Raw genomic sequence first — 23,967 nt, 5'->3', positions numbered from 1 at the left:
ATAAGGTGGTGTATACTTTTAATCCCAGCACCCACCAGGTACAGGGAGGTCGATCTCTTAATTTGACACCAGCCAGGTCTACACAGTGTGTTGTAGGCCAGCCAGGGAGACATAGTGAGACTCTTGAAAAGAAAGAAGGGAGAAAGAACGAAAGAAGGAAAGAAAGGAAGGAAGGAAAGAAGGAATAAAGGAAGGAAGAAAGGTAGGAAGAAAGGAAGGAAGAAGCGAGGGAGACAAAAGCCCTTAGCTCCTCCTCATATCATATTTGAACTGAATTCCCTAGCAAGTTATACATGCCAACCAAGTATTTTGTATAATTTATTCACCTACTACTTGGTCAACAGACTTTTAGTTTGTTTCAATATAAGTAATATCCCTACGAACAAACATCCATGGACCAATTTGTACGGAGACAGGTGTTTTCATTTCTCTCGGGTACTCAGCAATGTAATTGTTGTAACATCTGTCCAACTATTTAGGGGAAGGTTGAACACTTTTTCAAAGTGGCCACATCATTGTGTATTCCTACCAGCAACCTAGGAGGGTTTGAGATCACTCTGGTGGCTGCTGTGTAGAGAAAAGACTGAAGGAAGGCTGTGGGATGGAGGTGGGAGGAGAGAGAGGCCTAGAACGGTACTGCAACGTTGAAACATCTTAGTGGGAGACAAGGACACAGCCTAGGGAGCATTTTATACTGTTTTATAGATATCATGTAAAGAATAACGAGCTTTCTTTATATCAGGGGTAATGTTGTTAAATTGTAAGATTCCAACAGTGTGGGCTTGTTAAAACAGATCTGTAGTTCTCACGGGACAAACGGCTTAAACATCTGTCCCCAGACAAGCTCCTACAAGCACAAGGATATTTTCAGACAAGTAGATGGAGCCAAGTCAGAGGATGGAATGAAACTTGTACTCCTTTAAGTCAGGAAACCACAGGGCTCAGGTGGCAGCCTGGGTCGGAGGATGCCTTGGCCAAGGCATCATTCCTATCGCCTCACTATGCTTCCTGGCTTCGAAGGGCAGAGAAGGGCTTGCTTTTCTCCAGCTTACTAGGATAACAGTTTGCTCTGCAGTTTACAGGGCAGCTGTGCTCACCCTCTACGGAGCATCAAAATGGGAAGCCAAACAGCTGGGAAGTCAGATCTGCTGGCACTGGGTTGTAACATCTCTAACGTTAGGAAGCATCAAGTCAAACCACCAGGGTTGGATCCAGTTTAGGGTCACCACTGCATTTGGTGTGTGTGTGTGTGTGTGTGTGTGTGTGTGTGTGTGTGTGTTTTACTGGGACTCGATCTAGGGGCCTGTGTATGGTAGGCAAGCACAGTACCATTGACTTATATCTCCAGGCTTTCTAAATTCTGAGACAAGGCTAAGTTGCCTAGGCAACTCATTATGTAGGTAGACAGGCTTGAATTTGCAGTTCTTTGCCTCACTTCAGCCTCTCAAGTAAGGATTACAGATATGTGCTATACCACCCAACAAACTGCTATATTGTTAAAAGTCTCCAGGTGGTTTTCATGTGCATCTTGGATTGTTTGATTATTTACTTACTAGGCTACTGGCAGAATGTTATTATACATAAAATTAGGACTTTATTATTTGAGGAGATATATCACTATATTTTCTTATGAATAAGTATAATAAAACAAATCTTAACAAAATATGTGGGAAGAATTTTTTTTTTTTAATGCAATGGTTGTTTTGTCACACCTGGCAACTATCTGTACCAGGTGTGAGTAGTATACTCAGAGGCCAGAAGAGGGCCTCAGAGACCTTATAGATGCCCTGAGAGTGGTGTTACAGATGGCTGTGAGCTGCCACGTGGGTGTGGGGATCAACCCAGGTCCTCTGAAGAACAGATAGTCTCTTAACTGCTGAGCCACCTCCCCAGCCTACACATGGAGAAAATTTAGTTAAGGTTCTATTTTGTGCCTGTTACTATATCAACTTCTAGAGAAACACATGGATAAGAAAAAGAAATTACCATATAATAAACACATTTAAAATAAGGTTTTCAATGGCTTTTATTTTTAGAGGAAGTAGAACTTAAAAGATAAATATGATCCAAGTTTTAGAGACATAAAGACATCTCAGGAAAGGAAACAAGAAGGAAAGAGAGAGGGATGAATGTGTAGTCATAAAAGCCAAGACATGAAACACACCTAAATGTCCACTAATGGGTCAACAAAGAAACTGTGTTATGTATACAGAGCAGAGTACTATCTGCTCATACAACAGAATAAAGTCCTGTCATTTGCTGCATCACGGATGGAGCAGGAGGGCATCAGGGTAGCCGCAGTGAGTTAGGCATAGAAGGGCAGATCCTGCATAGTCTTACTTATATGTAGTAGCTACAATAATTGATTTCATAAATGTAGATAGTAGAGGCTAAGGAAAGTAAAGAGGAATGTGGCAGACTGGTTATTGAAAACAGTGGTGCAGTTGGAGTAGATGGAATGTCTTCTAACGTTCTGGATGACCACAGGATAACTATGGTGAATGTCAAATAATTGTGCCTTTCCAAATAGCTAGGAAAGGGTTTGAATAGTATCACCACAAAGAAACAGCAAATAGCTGAGGTGATGGAGACACCGATACCCTGAGATTATTACGTACTTCAAATATCTGTATTCCCAAAAATACCTACAGATTTTATGCATTAATTAAAAATTAAAAATGAGCATTAAAAGTGAAAGATTTTGCTTTTCAGTATGTACCCAAGGACACATAAAGCCTTATTTATGGATTTATCATGTTCATAGTAGTACTGTTTATGATAATCACAAAAAGTGGAATCCAAAATTATCAGTTGGTGAATAGATAAATCAAGATAAATCAAACATGAGATAGCTATATAAGAGGTAGATGCATATGTGGCATTATGTGATAGGACATGGATGGACCTCAAAAAAAAAAAGCCAGAAATAAAGGATTAAGTATTGTATGTATTTCATTTATTTGAACTACCCACAAGAGACAAACCTGGATATTTGGGCTGGAGGGAGAGATGGTTTAGTGGCTAAGAGTGGATGTTGAACAACCACAAGAACATGAGTTCAAATCCCAGCACCCACACATTCAGCTTTAACGCCAGCTCTGAAATGGGTAGAAATAAAAGTGTAGCCAAGCTTTTCTGGCTGCCAGCCTAACCAGAATAAACATGAGCCTCTTGGTTCAGAGAGAGACCTTGCCTCCCTCGCAGGAATAAGCAGGGAGAGATAGAGGACACTTGCTCTTTTCTCCTGGCCGCCAGCACGTGCACACACAGCATGTGTGCACATACTTACTCAGACACAGACACTAAAATCATTAAATAAGTGATTATTTTTGAAAAGGACAGAAAAGAATAAAAGGCTGCTTAGTGATAGGGGTGTGAATAGGGACGACCTTCAATAGTGATAGGGTGTGAATAGGGCCGACCTTCAATAGTGATAGGGGTGTGAATAGGGATGACCTTCAATAGTGATAGGGGTGTGAATAGGGACGACCTTCAATAGTGATCGGGGTGTGAATAGGGACTACCTTCAATAGTGATAGGGGTGTGAATAGGGACTACCTTCAATAGTGATAGGGGTGTGAATAGGGACGACCTTCAATAGTGATAGGGGTGTGAATAGGGACAACCTTCAATAGTGATAGGGGTGTGAATAGGGATGACCTTCAATAGTGATAGGGGTGTGAATAGGGACGACCTTCAATAGTGATAGGGGTGTGAATAGGGACTACCTTCAATAGTGCATGAGAAACAGACTTGTTCTCCAGCTAGAAGACTTTATGAATCACTGGACACAATTGTGTTCACTAAAAACATGTGGAATTACATTGACATGTGAATAAAGCTCTTCTGTAGGAAAATACACTTTGAAAACTTGAGTAGAAAATATCATAGTTAAGTAGCTATGTTGAAATACGCATGCCAGTCCTGAGACTGGGTTGAATAAAGCTGCAAGCTCTCAAATCAGTCACAAAACATAAATCACGTTTTACTAATCTTACTGAACATGGGACTAGAGAATGGGAAAGCACAGCAGAAGAATGGCAAAGGAAAACCACAAATCATGATGGAAGAACATTAGTAATCACCTGGATTAAATTCACCTATCAAAGAAAAACATCATGGAAATACTAAATGTACAAATGTAGAATATATGGACTATACAAATAGTGGTAAAATAAGAGTAGTTTATCAGAAACAAAAATCTTACTTTAAGATATTAGCATGATGGCACACGCCTCTAATCCCAGCACTTGGGAGGCAGAGGCAGGTGGATTTCTGATTTGAGGCCAGCCTGGTCTACAGAGTGTGTTCCAGGACAGCAAGGGCTACACAGAGAAACCCTGTCTGGAAAAACAAAAATAAAAATGAAAACTAAAAACCAAAAAAAAAAAAAAAAAAAAAAAAAAAGTAATGAGAGGCCCTAGATAGTCAGAATTAATCACATAGTAAAAATCAATCATTTGTAATGGAGAATATACGCTGAGAAATATTGCTGATTATGTACCAGGGATGGTGTTTGCCTTCTGTATTGCTGGGTCTAGAAGGCTTAGCAAAATAGGTATTCCATAAATATTACTGAATTGAAACACTACCCAATTACATTGAGATGATCTACTGATGTGTTTGACATAACACAAAGGAAAAGGCTATGCTTTTGTTAGATTTTCTATTGCTGTGATAAAACACTAACACCATAAGCGACTTGGAGAAGGGTTTATTTCACCTTACAATTGGTAGTCCATCATTCAAGGAAGTCAGGGAAAGAACCTGGGTGCAGAAACTAAAGCAGAAGCCATGGAGGAGTGCTGTTCATTATCCAGCCTGCTTTCTTATAGTAGCCATGACCACCTACCCAGGAATAGCACCACCCACAGTCAGCAAGACATACCAACTGCAAAACTACAGACTTGCCTACTGGGAAATCTTAGAGAGGCATTTTCTTAGTTCAGAATCCCCTTTTTCAAAATGACTCTACTAGCCAGAACAGAACTTGCCTAGGACTTATTGACCAATATTCAGTGTATGGAACTGGTGAGATGGCTCAGTGGTTAAGAATACTTGCTGCTGTTACAGAGGATCTGAGTTTGATTCTGAGCAACCACATTGGGTGGCTCACAGTTACTCCAGCTCTCTGAAATCCCACATCTTCTTCTGGCTTCCATGGGCAGCCACCCAATGGGATATAGGTACAGACACACATGTACACATAAATAAAAGTGGCATTCAATATTTTAAATACATCAGGCACCCCAGAGATCATCACTATCACAAGTCATGGATAATTCTTTCCCTTCTTTCTGCACACATTACCATGCCCTTTGTCCCCACGTTCATAGCACTCATAACTTCAAAGTATCACATATAGTTCCAGTTATGTGTTTTTATTTGCTCTTGCTATTTCAAATCTCAGTTCCCTTCCAACAAGCAAGTAAGCAAACAAACAAAAACTTTAGACAAGGAAAGTGTGGGATACTGCAATTGTTTTTTCAGATTCTTAAATCATTTTTATATAATAAACTTAAGTTTGTGATTGCTGCTATTAGACAACTGTGGATTAGACATCGCACTGTGGCACAAGTCAAGGCTTCCAAGGGATGACTGACTTTCTGGGGACAAGCTCATGTGCAAAGAATATGAAGACGTCAATAGGAGGTCAGGAGAAGAAAGGTAGTGAGTGCTGTTCTGTTTCAAGCCTGAGTTGTATTCCTTTTGGCAAAGCAGTGTGATAAGGCTGCCTATCCATCCCTCAGAAAGGCGGGTATGGAAAGTAAGAGGAAGATGTTGAGGAGATAATCAGCACATGCCCTTCATTATACTCTGGAACAAAAGCTGGAGCTAGGCTGTACTAGGCACTGTGTTAGGAGTTTGAGGCCAAATGGGAAATACCAAGAAAACAACCATTTCAATCACTCAAACCCTGCAGGAAAGACAGATCTACAGATATGTGGAGGGAACCTGTGAGGAGTTGTTCCTAATGGGGATATTGCCAGGGATTAACAACCTGCATTGGCAACATCTCAGATACACATCCTGAATATATTCAACTGAGATCCTGAGATGAAGTAGGGACATGGGCTGGCTGACCTCCCAAGGTCTTTTCCATTACTACAATCATATACCGAATCCCACTTATGATCCTACACATGCCTGTAGTCAGTTTGATAGTAAGTCCCCTGGGCTGCCTTCCAGGTTTAGCCACGAAAGGCTCCTAGCACTCAACAAATGACTCAGATATTTGTTGAATGAAGGAATAAATGAATCGTGTTTAAATAGGTCTCACATGATCTCCCCAGCTATAGAGAATAAAATCACAACATTCCAGGCACGATGATGATTTGAAGGTTTGAACAGAGCTGGCAAGGGAATCTCTCTCTCTCTCTCTCTCTCTCTCTCTCTCTCTCTCTCTCTCTCACACACACACACACACACACACACACACACACACACACACACAAACCCTCTAGCCTTGGGAAAGCACAGCCCATCTACTCAGTAAGCAGGCTGCGGGAGTTTTCTTGGCAAAGCCTGTCTGCTGCTTCTAAATGCAGTCTCCAGAAGGTCACTTCACCCAGATATAGGACAGCTTCCCTTGGTCTCTGAGACAAAGTTTGTCGGGATTCAGTGCGGGCCTCCCCTGGGGTGCTTCTACACTCCCACCCCTACTCCGGGTGCCTCTGGCACACAGCTGGTCCGCCCGCAGCACCCCGCCTTACCTTGGTGAGCTGAGCGATTTTCTTGCACATTTTCACGTGCATCTCGGGATCACAGTCCATTCTCCAGCCTGAGCCACCGCGGGCGTCGGCTGTAGAGCTCGCGCAGGTTCCTGGCGGGTGCATTTTGCTGTTGAGGGCAGATGCCATCGCTTTAAGGAGCCCTGCACTGAAATGCTCTGACTTGCGCTTTCACTGCTGGCCGTGTGTGCACGTGCGTTCGAGCACGGTCGTGAGAGCTTTCTCCAGAGAGGTGGCACTGCAGTCCTGCCAGCACAGCCGCGTGGCTCTCTTTCCGGAGGAGTCTCCTTCCCCGGCCCACTCGCGCACCACCTTCCTCTGCTCGTGCTCGTTCGCGGGCTAGCTGGCTCACGGGCACCCGCACCCTGCAGCGTAGCGCTGGCGCCTTGCACGTGAGGTTTACCATCTGCAGATGCTTCCGAGAGTGCGGGCTATACCTGCAAGAGGATAGCTTCTGAGGGGTGTTGGGACACGGGGCGAGGGGGGTGTTGCCCTGGACAGTTCTTTTTCTCCCTTGGCCAACTGGGTGGATTGGAGCTTCCAACTCCACTGTGAGCGATCCAGCCCAAGGTGGATAGCTCAGGCCAAGAGGAAGAAATGCTAGCTTTAGTCTCTAGCAGACCGGCAAATTAGAACGAAAATATTCGAAAATCCTGTGGTAGTAGATGGGACAGGTGAGACTGCGGGTCTAAATTCCTGCAGCCCTGTTGCTTAGAGCTGAGGGTGAAGACAGAAGGCGGGATCCTGAAGGGCGCGGGTTGGGATGAGGGAGCAAACCACTCTGATTCTAGGAGGTTGGGATCTGGAGCTCAAAGTGGGATAGAGTTGGAACCTCAGAACTATACGGTGGGTCTAATTGGAAGGCCCCTTCCCGACCTTAGATAGGAACCTGCCGGATGCTAGAGATCTCCCAGCACCGTCCACTCAAAGGTCACTAGTGACGAAAACTTGGGGGTGGGTGGGGGCGGGGCACATAACTCAGATTAGGGAAAGGATTAGTGTTAGCGACAAGGAGAAAAAGTCCTGCAAGAGCTAGAAAGGGTGGTTGCTGGAAAGGAAGGCGCGAGGGGCATCAGATGGGGCTGAGAAGCCAAGCCTGCCCAGTTAAAGTGAAGGAGCTCATCAGATCCGAGCTATTGCCTCAGACAGGCCCGAGGCTGAATCTGCCGCATTATAGTTGTTCCCCATGGTTTGGGAAAGGAGGTAGGTAGGGAGCCCAAATCGTTCTGGCGTACATAGACACAGGAGTCTATGTATTATATACAAGCTCCCTATTTCCAAATTATATAGAATGCTATCTTTAGTAAATGAATAATATAATTTTATAGGAATTCAACCACTGTGCAAATAAAGAGAAAATTAGCCTTCATGGAATGAGAGTACTGAACCAAAAATTATTGACTATTTGGATTGTCACATCAGTGGCCCTGTGACTCATGGTTTTGAGTGTGAACCACACACTTGCCACATTGGTGGTGAGTTTCCTAATGTGCAAGCACCTGAGTACTACATTGTCCTAAAGTTATTCATAATTTATATGCTGAAAGGCATTTAATTTAATTTCATCCCTTTCGTTTATTCTTTGCATTAATATCAAGAAATTAAACCAATTTTTAAAATGCGTGTTGGGCTTGGGTATGTTGGCAAACTCCTGAAATCCAAGTCCTCTGAGTCAGGAGCAGAGTTTCTCAATCTTCTATCCCAAGGGTGCTACAAAAAACTGATCACCTTGTCACAAAGTGGCAACATTCACACTGAGATTTCATTAAGTGTATTCATATAACAGCACGGAATATGTCATTTTTGTAATAAAATGGGTTGAGGCAAAAATACTATCAGGCTATATTAAATATTAATATGGTCATTAGGAGGACCACAATATGTTTTGGAAACAGCTGCCCATAAGTATTTGGTAATATCATTGTTTCTAGCTTCCTACCTTAAAATTGTGCTAGTAGCAATAGGTGTGGAACCTAGTGGAAAAAGGAGAGTCAGGCGCATTGGCACAAGAGTTTTCTCAGTACAGGTAACACAATCAGTTTACAAAGTACATTTGACTTTAGAGTATACTGGGAGGAATGAATCTGGTATTAATATAGTTCTATTTCTGGCCTTTATCTAGAATTCAAATAAACAGAAATCTCCAACACCCAAAGGGGGAATGGACCTGAAGTATTGTTTGTAACAAGTGCTTCTCAATAAATAGAAAAGCAAATTTCTCCTAATTCTACCCCAAAAGGGTGAAATACATATTTTTTGAAATACATATTTTTGATAGACATACAACTGTGGCAAATAACTTAGCCTTCTTTTAAACAAAGGTAACATTCTGTATATGAACTGAAAAACCTTTAACATAAAATGTAAATTTTATGGAGGCAAGAATTCTTATCTGTTTCATGTACCACTAAAGCCCCAGTGACTAGAACAGTGTTTAGCATACCACTATCATATTCTTAAATACTTATCAAATGATTAAAAGAATGAATATTCTTCTAGGAGAAGTGGTATTTTCAATAGTAGTATATGAATCATATAGATCATGATTTATAATCATATAAATGTGCTTAACATCACTAATGGAAATATAAATTTAAGGTACATTAAGATGCTACTATACCACTTAGAATGTATACAATAAAGAGCAAATGTTTACTAGAATGTGTAAAATAATGGGCAAAATATAAAGTGTTTACAAAGATACATACTAAAATGAACTTTTATGTGTTACTGGTAGAAGAGTAAAATGATACAATCACTTTGGAATGTGTATGGTAATTTTACTACAGCTAAAGCACACATCACTTATGACAACAGTTTGACTCCTAGGTTATATATATGAGGAATGAGTGTATACATGCAAAAAGACATAGAATGTTTAGGACAACTTTATTTGTAATAACCCAAACTTAAGAACTCCAGTGCCAACAATGGGTAAAAGATAAACAAATTGTGTTAATTCATATGATAAATTACAGTAATAATGAAGTAGAAGATGACTATAATATATCACATAGTATATGATCCAATTCACATGAAGTTTGAGGAAAAACAGAACTAACAGATCTTTATAAAAGTGGCTATTTTGGAATTCTGTGGAATTGGAAATTTTTGTGATGTATTCTGAGTGTATGTATCTTGCTATAATCTTGACATCATACATTTGTGAAGAAACACCAAGAATTAAGACACGTGGTTTACAAAAACCCATTTTTCATTTCATGCCAGCAAGGCAAGTGTGCCTTTGGTAAATTTACCATTCAAAATTATTATTTTTCTGTATTTTCCATTTTTCCAAATGCCTGATCAAATGAAAGGTATTTGTTAGCCTTTATAAGTTTATTTGGACTGAATGACCAAGCTGTCTGATGAATAAGGGAATATTTCTTCTTATTCAGGAGGTCTCTCCTGTTTGAACCTCATCTTTATCAATTTTGATAGTATCCATAGCTTTTCTTCTCCTGTGGAAATAGAGACAAAAACTCTTCCCCAAGGTAACACAATTCCAGGTTTCTATTCTAAGGATTGTACCTATGTGATATATTATACATATCAACACATCTCTGAAATATACAGGCTGGTTTAATTCAGCATTTTTCCCTATTATTCAATGTCTCTCCACAGCTGTTGTATGGCACACATATTTTAACTTTCCAATGTCTGCAAAATGAAATATATCCATTTGCCAAATTTTGTTTCTTTGGGTATCTGTGGGGCTTTCAATATGCTTGGCCCAGGGAATGGCACTATTAGATGTTGCCTTGTTGAAGGAAATGTGTCACTCTGGGGGTGGGCTTTGAGACCCTTCTCCTAACTGCCTGGAATACAGTCTGCACCTGGCTTCCTTTGGATGAAGATGTAGAACTCTCAGCTCCTCCAGTGCCGTGCCTTCCTGCACACTGCCATCTTTCCTGTCATGATGATAATGGACTGAACCATAGAACCTGTAAGCCTGCATCAAGTCTGCAAGATTAGGCACATCCTCTCCCACTGAGGCTAGATGTGGCAGCCCTCTGCTACAGTGTCAGTGGCCTTGAACCAGCCCCTCTATGCTCTTTGGTTGGTGGCTCAGTCTCTGGAAGCTCCCAGAGGTCCAGATTATTTGCTTTGTGGATGGAATTTTCCAACACTGACAGGGAATGACTGAATCCAATTTAATATGGATTAAAAGGAGGCCCCCTAGGGCCTTTTCTCAATAGCAAAAATTTACCTTGCCTGTCTTTTGTTGATCTGCATTCATTAGTCCAGTGTAGGCCTTTGCCAAACCTTCTGCATACTCCAGAAAGCTGGGGCCTTCTTTTTGGATTATCTCTAGGAAAAAACCAATGTTTCTAGGAATGCTTTGTGTACAATTTCTTTTTATATGAACTTGCTTACAAAAATTAAAACATCTGACATTTTTGCTTTTCTTCAGCCTTTTAGAAATTATTTCTCCTATTAAAGTAGCATCATAAACATGAGCTCCAATATTGCTATATGATCAATTCATTCATCTATTGATGCTGATCTTGCCTTGAAAGGCCCAAGCATCTCTTTGAATTCTGAATTAGCATTTTCAAAAGCCAAAGATTTGATTAATATTTGTCTGACTTCTGAATCCAATACTATTCTATTTACAGATGAAGTCACCCTTTGCAAAAAAAAAAAAATACTGAAGACTTATTTTGGGCCTTGCATAATTTTAGTAAATGACACAATCCTCTTTCCTGATACTTCAACATAAACAGAAACCCTAAAATAATGTCTTTTCTGGTATCATTTTCGAAGTCACCAAGGAGTATTTCATTCTGATATAATTTTCTTTTTTACTATATCCCTGACTTAATGTTCTACTTTCTGAATTTTGTACAACTTTTTACATTAAGATTGAGAATTCTAAATTTTTCCAATAGCTCTCTCTGGTTATTTCATAAATATAGTATGCTCTCCAATGTTTCTGTGAATATAATAGATTCTTTGGCAATTTTATGTTCAGCTTTCATATTGGAGTTTCCTCAGATGTCCAGTGATTCTTAGTTGTCAGTGTATATTGAGTTCAAGTGACTATAAGTTGTATTATTATAAGCAGGGTTTGTAGTCTTTGAGTCTCACTGTAGCAAATAGTTAAATGTCAAATTCAAATTATTGTTCGTCTTTTCTGGGTGGGTTGGGCATGTCTGCATCTGAGAACAATTAAGGCAGCCAGCTTCCACATCCAGAACGCCTTGTCCCATATGTCTGGGTTGACTGCTTGAATGGCCAGAGCCAGAGCAGTTTCCCAGAAATCTTACCAGAGTTGTTTTTGAGGGCAAATATGGTATAGAAAAAAGGCAAAAACCAGACAAGCATACAGGAAAAGCAACATGACCTATATACTAGAAAGCCAGAGATGCATTATTTAGGTTGATGTTGCTCCACAGGCACAACTGTGTCATGCAGTCACATTCATAACCATGTTGTACCTTATAGCTCTTTGCTGGCGCAGCCTCCCAGCTAGTGTTCAAGCTTAACCACATAATTCTAGCCTATAACCTGCCTGCCATTCTGGCTAGCTCTATACCTCTCTGTTCCACTCTGGACCTGTCTGTTCCCCTCCTTGTCTGCTTTTAATTCTGCCACATCTACTTTTGTTTTCCTGCATCACTCTCTCTGTCTGGAAGTCCCACCCTTCTCCTTCCTGTCCTACCTATTGGCCATCAGATCTTTATTACAACCAATCAGCAGTAAGACAACCTCTGGCACAGCTCTAGACTACCTTAGGTGGGTGAGGAAGGACAAATATTTACAAAATAGGAAACCTGGTGATAGATAGTACATGTGGTATTACTCATGGCTCCAGACCCATAGGCAGCAGAGGATGGCCTTGTTGGACATTAAAGGGAGGAGAGGCTCTTGGTCCTGGAAAGGCTCAATGTCGCAGTGTAGGGGAATACCAGGACAGGGAAGCAGGATATGGGTGAATGGGGAGGGGAAATGGCTTATGGGATTTTCGGGGTGGGGGGAACTAGGAAAGGGGAAATCATTTGAAATGTAAATAAAGAATATATCTAACAAAAGAAAAGAAAACCTGGTGGTGAGCCATAGAATCAACAACTGAAAATACAGAGAGAGACACACCTTAATACAATGGGAGACAAGGTCATTTCCAACAACATTCAAACGTATTGTGTGTACAGTATATATTCCCATCCCACTCCTTCCTTTTATAAATTAAAAACAATTTTCTCCCCTAAACACTTTATTTTTATTTGCTAATTTTTGCAACCTAGCACATTTAAAGAAACATGTATACTAAGTAAATGTGATCAACATAGTCAAGTTGTGTCCCAAGAAAGAAATTTGGCTCTGAATCATACAAAGCTTTTAAGCCACTATGAAGTCATCTTCACTTCATAGGAATCTAGGGTCCAACATGTAACATACTTAATTAAATTTCCACAAGAAATTCATTGGGTTGAGGCCAACATTAAAGGAATTTTGATTCTTTATATAGTTATTGTCCCCTTATTCATGTCACCATAGTAAACACTCTATCAAAATGTTAGCTTATCAGAAACAACTTCAGCAAAGTGGCTGGTTATAAAATCAACTCAAGCAAATCAGTAGCCTTCCTATGTCCCAACCATCCTTGCCGGCAAGGAATGATGCAACACAGGAAGATTTTTCTCCAAGCAGTTTACTCAGGATCCCTGTACAAGCTTCTTCTGACCCCAGAGAGAATAAGCCAAGCCCTTAAATACTAATAGCCAGCCAATCAGGCTTAGCCATGTGGGCATTGCTGATAGGCTGTATCCACGTGGAAGGCGCAAGACTCAACAGGCTCCACCCAAATAAGGAGTTGTTTATGACGGGGAGCCCACCAGCGGGAAGGCGGAAAGCAGAAACCCGCGCCATTTTAAGGGCGAGGTAGCAAGCAGCTCCCTACAGTTCCTCCTTTTTCTTTTTAAACACGCAGTCAGGCGAGAGTAGAGGTTTGACCTCTGATATATCATTTGCCCATTGGGTGGACTCATGGACCTTGTTTCGACGTCCTTCTGAGCCATCAGCCCAGTGGATTTCGTCAAACCCGTCCGGTACCTTTTGCTCAGAGACGGGTTCTGGGGTACCAACCCGTGTGTAGTCAAACATGCTCCCCTCCAGGGCTCTCCAATCATGTGCCCCTGAGTGCAGTGCTTAGCCTCGCATCCTGAGCGTGGAAAGCATCTTATTAGGCCTTCATGGCTGCCATCCAGGCCTGGGAGGACTGTCCAGCTTCAATGGTTGTGAATGCCTGTACCATCATTGCAGCCTGTCTTTGTTGGATAAACCTCATTCTGCAGATGCACCACAGGCAAACAATTGAAAGTACTATCAAAAGGATGGCAAGGGCATACTTTTCATTTACATTTCCCTCCTCTTTATCTAAAGGTGAATAAGGTATATCAAGAGACTTGTTAGAACTAAAAAGACAAGGAAACAGCTTAGCATCATGGCATATCGGCATGGGTCTCAGGAACACCAACAAGATCACCCATCCTGGCTCCATCTACACCAGCATCAACATCTCGCTGAGAATCAGTAACAGCAGGAGGATCTTCATTTTTATTGTCGCTCAGGCACCCACAGTGGATCTTGTTGAGTCTGAGGAAACACACAAACAGAACCTCTCGCCCATGCCAACACTGGATCAGGGCCATACCATAATTCAGTAAGCACATCCTTCCATTTAACATAACCCTTCAAGGTATTATTAGGGCATTGGTGCCGATCAGCTGCAGCCAAACCATCATTATCCAGATTCAAAAAATTTAAAGTAAATAATGCAAATGAGAGTCGTTCTTTGGGTGTTCTACCATACCCAATTCCCTCTTTTTGTTTTGTTAAACATTCTTTAAGGGTACAATGAGCACGTTCAACAATGCCTTGGCCCTGAGGATTATAGGGTAGACCATGATTCAAGATTATATTCATTTGCTTGCAAAAGGATTGAAAAGACTGAGCTGTATAGGCAGGGCCATTGTCTGTCTTAAGCTGTTGAGGTTGCCCCCAAGCCACCCATGCTTCAAGGCAATGTGTAATAACGTTACGTGTCTTCTCTCCACTCAAGGCATGAATGATGCCAGAACAAGTATCCACAGAAACATGAACATATTTTAAATTTCCAAATTCAGAAATATGAGTAACATCCATCTGCCAAATTTTTAAAGGTAGCAAACCTCTTGGATTAATTCCTAAACTAGGGGATGATTATAAACAGCACATTGTTGACATTCGAGCACAATTTGTCTGGCATCTGCTCGGGATAATCCAAACCTTCGCTGCAAGGTCTTTGAAGGAACATGAAATTGCTTATGAAAAATTCGGGCATTTTCCAAAACAGAACTCAAAAAGGCATATTCCATTCTAGTGCAACGATCAACCAGATCATTTCCTTCACTTAATGGGCCAGGCAAGCCTGTATGAGCTCGAATATGTTGTATAAAAATTTTTGACTCTCTCAGCCAAATGATCTTTTGTAACTCTCTCAGTAACTGACAAACAGCACTGCTTTGTTTTATAGGCCCGGCCACCTCTAGAATTTTTACAGCATTTACCCCATATGCCGAATCAGAAAGCAAATTGAAGGGGAAAAGGCATTTTTTAAAGACTTCCAAGACAATTTGCAACTCAACCACCTGTGGAGAATTTGGCTGGAATTGATATAGGACTGGTTTCTGATGTTCTACCATTTACACCCCACATCCAGTTTTTGAGCCATCTGTAAATATATTGGGAGCATCTGGCAAAGGATTTTGTGCAGTTACTTTTGGAAACACAACAGGATGTTCTTTAAAAAAGAAAAGCAAAGGATGCTTGGGATAATGATTATCTATAATACCATGGAAACTACAGCGCAATATGGCCCAGTCATCAATTGCTCCACATAATATTTGCACTTGAAAAGCAGTATATGGAATAATCAGGGAGGTTGGATATCTCCCAAAAAACTGCACGCACTGTTGTATTCCATTAAGGGCCAATTTTGCAACAGCAGTGGGGTAATGCTCTATGGATTTTGCTGGTGAGGCTTTAGGATGAATCCATAATAAGGGTCCTGTCTGCCACAACAGCCCTGTAGGCTGCAAAAAGGTAGGCAGAATGCACAGGATGATATCCAAGTCCTCTGTGCAACGATATAGTACTGCATGCTGTAGTCCTTGCTCTACCTTCCTCAAGGCCACTCGAGCTTCCTTAGTTAGTTGTCTAGGAGAATCCAGGGCTGAATCACCGGCCAAAAGATTGAATAATGGCCTCAATTAATAATTAGATATTTTCAAATATCTTCGGATCCAGTTTATATCACCCAACAACTTCTGAAAGTCATTAAGTGTCTTGAGATTATCCTTTCTAATTTCAATCTTTTGTGGGACTACTGTAAGAGGATCCAATCTTGCTCCCAAATAAGAGACTACACTGGTTTTTTGAACCTTATCAGGGGCAACAAACAACTGCTTTCTTCTCAATAATCTTATTAGCTCTTCATAAGCCTGATCCAAAACCTTCTCATCTTTATTACTCAGAAGGATATCATCCATGTAGTGGATGCATCTTACTTTGGAATATTGCTCTTAGAGGAGCAATGACAGCACTCACAAATACTTGACACACAGTGGGGCTATTAACCATGCCCTGGTGTAACACTTTCCATTCATACCTCTTATCAGGTTCCTCGTGATTACAGGAAGGGATGGTAAATGCAAACCGCTCCCTGTCTTTAATGCAGAGGGGGATTGAAAAGAAACAGTCTTTTATATCGATTACTATGACTGGCCAATGGCTAGGTAAGGCAGACAACAAGGGAAGGCCTCGCTGCACTGGACCCATCACTTGCATTTGTTGATTAATAGCGCGGAGGTCATGGAGCAGCCTCCATTTTCCTGTTTTCTTTTTTATAACGAAAATGGGTGTGTTCCAAGGAGATACTGAGGTTTGAATGTGCCCAAGGGAGAGCTGTTCACTTACTAAGGAATGAGCTGCTGCAAGCTTTTCAGAGGAAAGGGGCCATTGAGGAACCCACACCGGTTCCTCTGTCTTCCATGTGATGGGAATACCCTCCTCAATGGCCCCTAGGAAAAACCCAGACCTTGCCAATCGGGTCTTTGTTGACCAACAACTGGACTAGTCCTTCCTTGTAAAAATTTCCCAATGCCCCTTTTTAACACTCTCTGCCTTTTCTGATCTTTCCTCTTGTAAGATTTCTAAAGCAGTTTGTCCATCCTCTATGGCCTTACAGCATTTTTGATCTACTAAACAGCCCCTAGCAAGCTTCCAAATAGGTCTTACTCCTCCTTTGAGTGTGCCCTGAACCCAGGCAAAGTCCAGATCCTTCCCTAACCTATCCCAGCAGGCGACCGTTAGGCTGCCATAAACAGCAAACCAGGGTGCCACAGTATCACATTCATTAAGAAATCTCTCAGTGTGGAGAAAGAAGAACACTCCTCCACTGCTGGTGGGGTTGCAAATTGGTACAACCACTCTGGAAATCAGTCTGGCGGTTCCTCCGAAAACTGGGCACATCACTCCCGAAAGATCCTGCTATGCCACTCCTGGGCATATACCCAGAGGATTCCCCACTATGTAATAAGGATACATGTTCCACTATGTTCATAGCAGCCCTATTTATAATTGCCAGATGCTGGAAAGAACCCAGGTATCCCTCAACGGAAGAGTGGATACAAAAAATGTGGTATATCTACACAATGGAGTACTATTCAGCCATTAGAAACAATGAATTCATGAAATTCTTAGGCAAATGGATGGAGCTAGAGAATATCATACTAAGTGAGGTAACCCAGACTCAAAAGGTGAATCATGGTATGCACTCACTAATAAGTGGTTATTAACCTAGAAAACTGGAATACCCAAAACATAATCCACACATCAAATGAGGTAAAAGAAGAAAGGAGGAGTGGCCCCTGGTTCTGGAAAGACTCAGTGAAGCAGTATTCGGCAAAACCAGAACGGGGAAGTGGTAAGGGGTGGGTGGGAGGACAGGGGGAAAGAAGGGGGCTTGCGGGACTTTCGGGGAGTGGGGGGCTAGAAAAGGGGAAATCATTTGAAATGTAAATAAAAAATTATATCGAATAATAAAAAAAAAGAAAAAAAATCTTAAAAAAAATAAAAGAATCTTAAATGCAAAAAAAAAAAAAAAAAAAGAAATCTCTCTAAGGTCGATTTCTTGATCTTTAAATTCTTTGATAAAAGCAGCTCCTGAAGAGCCAGAAAAATTGGATGAGACTGTGAGGTCCCCATTTTAAAAATTAAGGCTCTAAGTCCTTTTACTTGCGATCACCGGGGGTGCACGTTGGTCAGCAAAACCAGAACATGACTCCCCAAAAAAGAACGCTGGCAAAAATGTAGGACACTGCTATCAGAGCAGGGTCCATAAATTGTAACCCTTTAATTTTCACTAGGTCGCTAATCCGCGAACTTAAACCTCAGTCCGCAAGACCGCGAACTTTACTTTTACTTTCGGTTTGCTTTCTGCAAACTTTTCCCTCCCTCTTTGTCTACAGAGAGGAGCAGGCTACCCGCTTTTCACGGTCCCTTATGTTCCAACTTACCTTGGGAACTTGCCAGTGCACTACCCTGACCTGACCGCGAGAAGTTCTGATCTTCGAACCCCCCTTCCCCCACCCCCCCACCCCCCCCCCCCCCCGAACAAGGAGAGTTCCCGGGTTTGCGACCACCCTCGCCGGCAAGGAATGATGCAACAGAGGAAGATCTTCTCCAAGCTACAAGCTTCTTCTGACCTAGGAGAGAATAAGCCAAGCCCTTAAATACTAATAGCCAGCCAATCAGGCTCAGCCATGTGGGCATTGCTGATAGGCTGTATCCACGCGGAAGGCGCAAGACTCAACAGGCTCCACCCAAATAAGGAGTTGTTTATGAGGGCGGAAAGTGGAAACCTGCGCCATTTTAAGGGCACGGTAGCAAGCAGCTCCCTACATTCCTATAATCAGAGGATAAGCAGGCTAAGAAAGAAATTAGGGAAATGACACCCTTCACAATAGCCACAAACAGTATAAAGTACCTTGGGGTGACTCTTACCAAACATGTGAAAGATCTGTATGTCAAGAACTTCAAGACTCTGAAGAAGGAAATGGAAGAAGACCTCAAAAAATGGAAAAACCTCCCATGCTCATGGATCGGCAGGATTAATATAGTTAAAATGGCCATTTTGCCAAAAGCAATATACAAATTCAACGCAATACCCATCAATATCCCAACTCAATTCTTCATAGAGTTAGAAAGAGCAATTCTCAAATTCATCTGGAATAACAAAAAACCTAGGATAGCTAAAACTATTCTCAACAACAAAAGAAATTCTGGGGGAATCAGTATCCCTGACCTCAAGCAATACTACAGAGCAATAGTGTTAAAAACTGCATGATATTGGTACAGTGACAGGCAGGCAGATCAATGGAACAGGATTGAAGATCCAGAAATGAACCCACACACCTATGGCCACTTGATCCTCGACAAAGGGGCTGAAAACATCCAATGGAAAAAAGATAGTCTTTTCAACAAATGGTGCTGGTTCATTTGGAGATCAGCATGCAAAAGAATGCGAATTGAGCCACCCTTGTCTCCTTGTACTAAGCTCAACTCCAAATGGATCAAGGACCTCCACATAAAGCCATACACTCTGAAGCTAATAGAAAAGTGTTACAGACCATTCGTCTGCTTAGGGATATCTAGGGTCCTCTGGTCTAGGAAGGCACAGATCCGGCTGAGATGACAGAACAAACCACGCACACACAGAGGCAGTTTGAACTGAATGTATTTTGGAGCCATAAGGCAAGGATTTTTATACAGGAAGAGTTGGTATTACCATTTCAAAAGATGTAGCCAATGGGGCAGGCACAATTATCATAGCCATTTGGTATAAGGAAATGTAACATCAGGAACAAAGTTTCTCAAGAAACAGATACAGAGGATCAATTTACAGATGTCATCAAACTTTCTGATTAGAATACAGAGTCACTCATAGTTTACAGTAAACCTTTAAAGAGTTTGAAGTTTCTTATACCATCTGGGTCTTAACAAGTTCTTGTGAGAAATTTTTATCTAACATTTAGCCTTTTACCTTGTAAAACAAAAAACTTCTTAACTAAATTAATGTTTTTAGTACCAGAGTGTCCGAGCCATCCTCATATACATACGCACAGCCATAAAAACCTACATGTGGTTGGAAGGTAATAATTATGTAAGCAACTATGAGGCAAGGCAAGGCATTGTAATTCTGAAAAGGGGGTTTGGCAGGTCAGTGAGTTGACTTCAGAGACCAGATTATCAGCCAGGCCTTAGGAATCCTGGTGAAGAGAGAAAAGGAGGAAGTCAGGGCAAACTGCTACTTGGGAACTAAGGGCTCATTTTAAATAGCCAGAAAGTAAGAGAGTACAGTAAATTGTCAGGTGAGATTATCAGCTTCCACAGCTTCCAGAGAGTTCCGTTCTTCCCTGGAGGCATTTCTTTTCCGCCTCTGTCTGTAAAATATCATTTTTACAGACATCACTGGGCCACCGCGGCATCTCTCCCTTTTTTGTTTAATAATTGAAGCACATATATATCTCTTTTGGCAGTAGAGATGGAGGAAAAGATTAATCTGAAAATGAGTGGAAGAATCAGAAGAATAATTATTCTTGTAGCCACAGCGACAATAACAATCTAATGTAACCAACTTACGGGATTCAAAGACCGTAGACTGGAAGAAATAGATTGAGCTAGGCCCTCTAAATCAGTGAATCTATCATGTGTCTTGTTCATGGCTGAAATTTGGGTTTTTAATTGAGCCATGTCATGAGTAATATTATTATTTCTTCCTAAACTCTCAACAGATGATTTTTAGTAAGATTTTAATTATGGTGCTTATCATATGTTAATGGTGTTATGCATACGTACCGAAAGTTGGCGTGGCACTTGGTAGAAAGCCGAACCTTTATGTTTTCTATCTCTTGTCTTATATTCTCTAATCCATGATTCTAAAGGAATAGCTTTTGATATCTTTATTAAAGTTTTATTATTATAAACAGCTCTTAAAATCTTTATTTTAATCTCTCACATAAACTTTCTATGGTATGGGGGCTCTTTCACTGGAGGCATCTCATCTGGATCATCAGAAAGAAAAGTTTTATAAGCAGTGGGAAGACAGCTCATAGGAACTATACATGTCAAATTAACATAATTTGTAAGTCTATATGTATAGAAATTAATCATATAATGTAAGGAAAACAAACTCAAGAGTATGTAGCTGCTTTTGAGCAGCCACCAACTCTATAGCCTTTTTCATCAAATTTATTTAGCTGTATCCTCGTAGGTAGTCTCTTCGGAGCCAGCGAAAGCCCATGCAGTCTTCTGTCAGCTCAGATTGTACAGGTCGGTCTAGGATTCAGACCTTTGGAGTCAGTACATATGCATATCTTCTCTCGGAGGGCGTTACAGTGTTGGCCCCTTTCTCTGGTGTTGGCCCCTTTCTCTGGTGTTGGCTATTATTAGCCTTATATGAAGTTTATTGTTTGTTTTAAGCTGTACTGTTAAACAACTTGAGTTTGGATTGACTTGGCCGTCTGGCGGCGGGAGGGAGTCTTTGTTACTGTCTCTTTAAGAAAATTAAACCACCTTTTTTCTAGCCAGGCTTGCTGCTTGGCTTGGCTTAACTCCGCCCCCGCACGAATCTTGGCCGAATTAAGAGATTGTTAGAAGGCTATATTTGAATTGTTTGTATGAGTCTGCCAAAATAGTCTCTTGGCCAGAAACTCATGTTTTGTCTTAATTAAATAGTTGGATTTTCTTGATCTTTACTAGTTTAAAATTGGCTGTTAGATGCCATTGAGGCCTCACAGAAAAATGCCTCACAGAAAAAAATTGCACCCCTCGGGGTGGAGCTAGGGCCCATATTGGCCATAGCTTTTTTAACTTTTATAATTCTTAAATTTATCTTAATTATAAAAATAGGTTAAGGATCATAGGCCTTCAACCAGACTGTAAACTGTAGCCAATGGCACATTGGCAATTTTTTATTGTAACTCTTAATATTTTTTTATAATATTAGAGCATAGCTATAAGTTTGGAAGCAAAACCAAACTTTAAACAATCTATTTTCTTTAAAATTAATGGCAAACATATTATTTTTATACCTTAAGATTTGTCTGTCAGTTTTTATGTTTAAATGTATGACAATATAATTAATTGAAAAGACTTTATTTTATATTTTATTTTTTATAAGTCTAATTTTTAGGTTAAGATTTACACAAAGCATCATGTCAATTTAAAACCATCTTAGAGGTCTGTATTTCTTGGGTTGTATCATGTCACATGATTAAGATGGCTATAACTTTGAGCTATCAGTTCTAAACTGACTTTTTGTTACCAACATTATACCTTTTAAATCATGTCTAATAACTTATAGGCTAACACTCTATATATAGTCAAGACATGTAAAATATACTTATACCTTTAAGACCAATTATAAACATGAATAAAATGATTACATGAATCTCATAAACTTAAACCAAACAAAAAAAATTTTTTTAGCTGTAATTTTGATAGAATAAAAAGCATTTTGAATCAAAAACCACAATTGTAGAGATTTTTCTTTTGGAGAAACAACCATTAACCCATTTGTCCTAGACCTGAGGCTGTTAGCTCTTTTTTAAAAGCAGCTTTTTCTCTAACTATATTTGACTCCTTGCTAGATGTGGGACACTTTAAATTAGCCTCCACTGTGTAAATTGCGGCTAGATTAACAGATAGACCGCCAATAGATGAAGTTTTTACCATTTTTTTTTAAAACATGAAACAAACAAACAGTCATTCACACAAATACACGAATAGGACAAAAACATACATGTAGACATGGTGTACCAAGGACAGACGATGATACATAGAAAAGGAAGCATGTTTGCTATGCAATTAAACCCATTTACCTTTTTTTTTTTTTATGTTTTTAGAATTTTCCTCTTTCTTTTCCCCTGTAAGGGGCGTTCTATCCTTGTGGAACTTGGATTTACATTTATCTTTCTAATGCTTGTCTTTCTGGCAACGAGAACAAACTCCTGGAGGAGCACTCTTTCTTTTGGAGTCCCTTTTACTATCTGTTGGACATTGCCTTTGCATATGTCCTGATTCCCCACATTTATAATATGCGGGCTGGGAGGTTCCCTTTCCTCCTTTACCATAAGTATGTTTAACAAAGGCGCTGAATTTCTGTCCCTTCATAGCTGTAGCATAGGCTATCCCTTGAACCACTGCTGGTGAGGCATCTATGTAGGCCTTTACATAGTCCTGCACTGTTCCTGTCTTTCTGATAGGCCTTATAAGGTCTTGGCACAAAATGTTAACATTCTCCCATGCCAACTGCCTGAGCAGAATGTCTGTCCCCTCAGATGGGGGCAACATCTTAAAAACTGTCTCTTCAAGTCGAGAGACAAAATTTTGGTAAGTTTCCTCATTACCCTGTTTTATTCCAGAGAGGGTTGTTCCTTTGGTTCCAGGAGGTGGCAACTTCCTCCAAGCCTGTACAGCGTTAGTAGTAACTGCTTCCAATACATCTCTAGGTATGTTCACCTGACTCTGTGGAGAAGTATATGTCCCTGTGCCTAGCAGCATATCTATGTTTGGCTTGGGACGCCTTCTCCTAGACAATTGAGTAAGTGTCTGCTTGGATCTATCCTCATATTCTATTCTCCACAAGACATAATCCCCAGGTTCTAGTGTAGCTTTAGCTGTCTGATGTCAATCATAGGGAGTGAGCCAATGGCTGGCCACCGCATCTAAAATCTGGATAGTATATGGGGCGAAGGACCTGATGTCTTAACAGCTGACTGTAGCTCCTTCAGCATCTTTAAAGGGAGAGGTTCTCATGCTGGCTCTCCACCATCTATACCCTCTACCACTGGAAAGGAGAAAGTTAAATCTCCCTTCCTCCTAGCTTCTTCTACTGCTCCCTGAAAGCCCCTTGGGGCCAAAGGGTGCCGTCCTCTTCTCCCTTTCCTGACTACAGCTTCCTCATCATCTAGGTCCCGATCTAGACCAATACTTTCATCATCAGAATCTTCATTATTAGCTTTTAGTGGCACCTTAGCAAAGCCTGTGCCATAAGAGCGTGCAGGCTTGTTCAGAGGCTTAACTTCCTTCTCATCTATAGATGAAGAAGTCTCATGAACAAGTCCCTCTAAATCTGTGGTATCTGACAAGAGTTCCCTCATCTGTAGCCACAATGGATAAGCATAAGGGG

General features: G+C 40.9%; 1 protein-coding gene across 1 annotated transcript in view; it reads right to left on the bottom strand.

Annotated features, from left to right (window-relative positions):
* Fam184b (family with sequence similarity 184 member B) overlaps nucleotides 1-6,860 on the bottom strand; it is a 103,141-nt gene extending 96,281 nt beyond the window's left edge. Inside the window, exon 1 of the mRNA XM_052198844.1 lies at nucleotides 6,714-6,860. Coding sequence (XP_052054804.1) covers nucleotides 6,714-6,860 — 147 coding nt within the window. The remainder of the gene's footprint in view (nucleotides 1-6,713) is intronic.
* Nucleotides 6,861-23,967: the final 17,107 nt, after the last annotated feature.

The sequence above is a fragment of the Apodemus sylvaticus genome, chromosome 11, assembly GCF_947179515.1.
Source record: "Apodemus sylvaticus chromosome 11, mApoSyl1.1, whole genome shotgun sequence".
NCBI classification, from domain to species: domain Eukaryota; kingdom Metazoa; phylum Chordata; class Mammalia; order Rodentia; family Muridae; genus Apodemus; species Apodemus sylvaticus.
The sequence above is the reverse complement of the archived record's forward strand: the minus strand, read 5'-3'. Positions and strand labels throughout refer to the sequence as shown.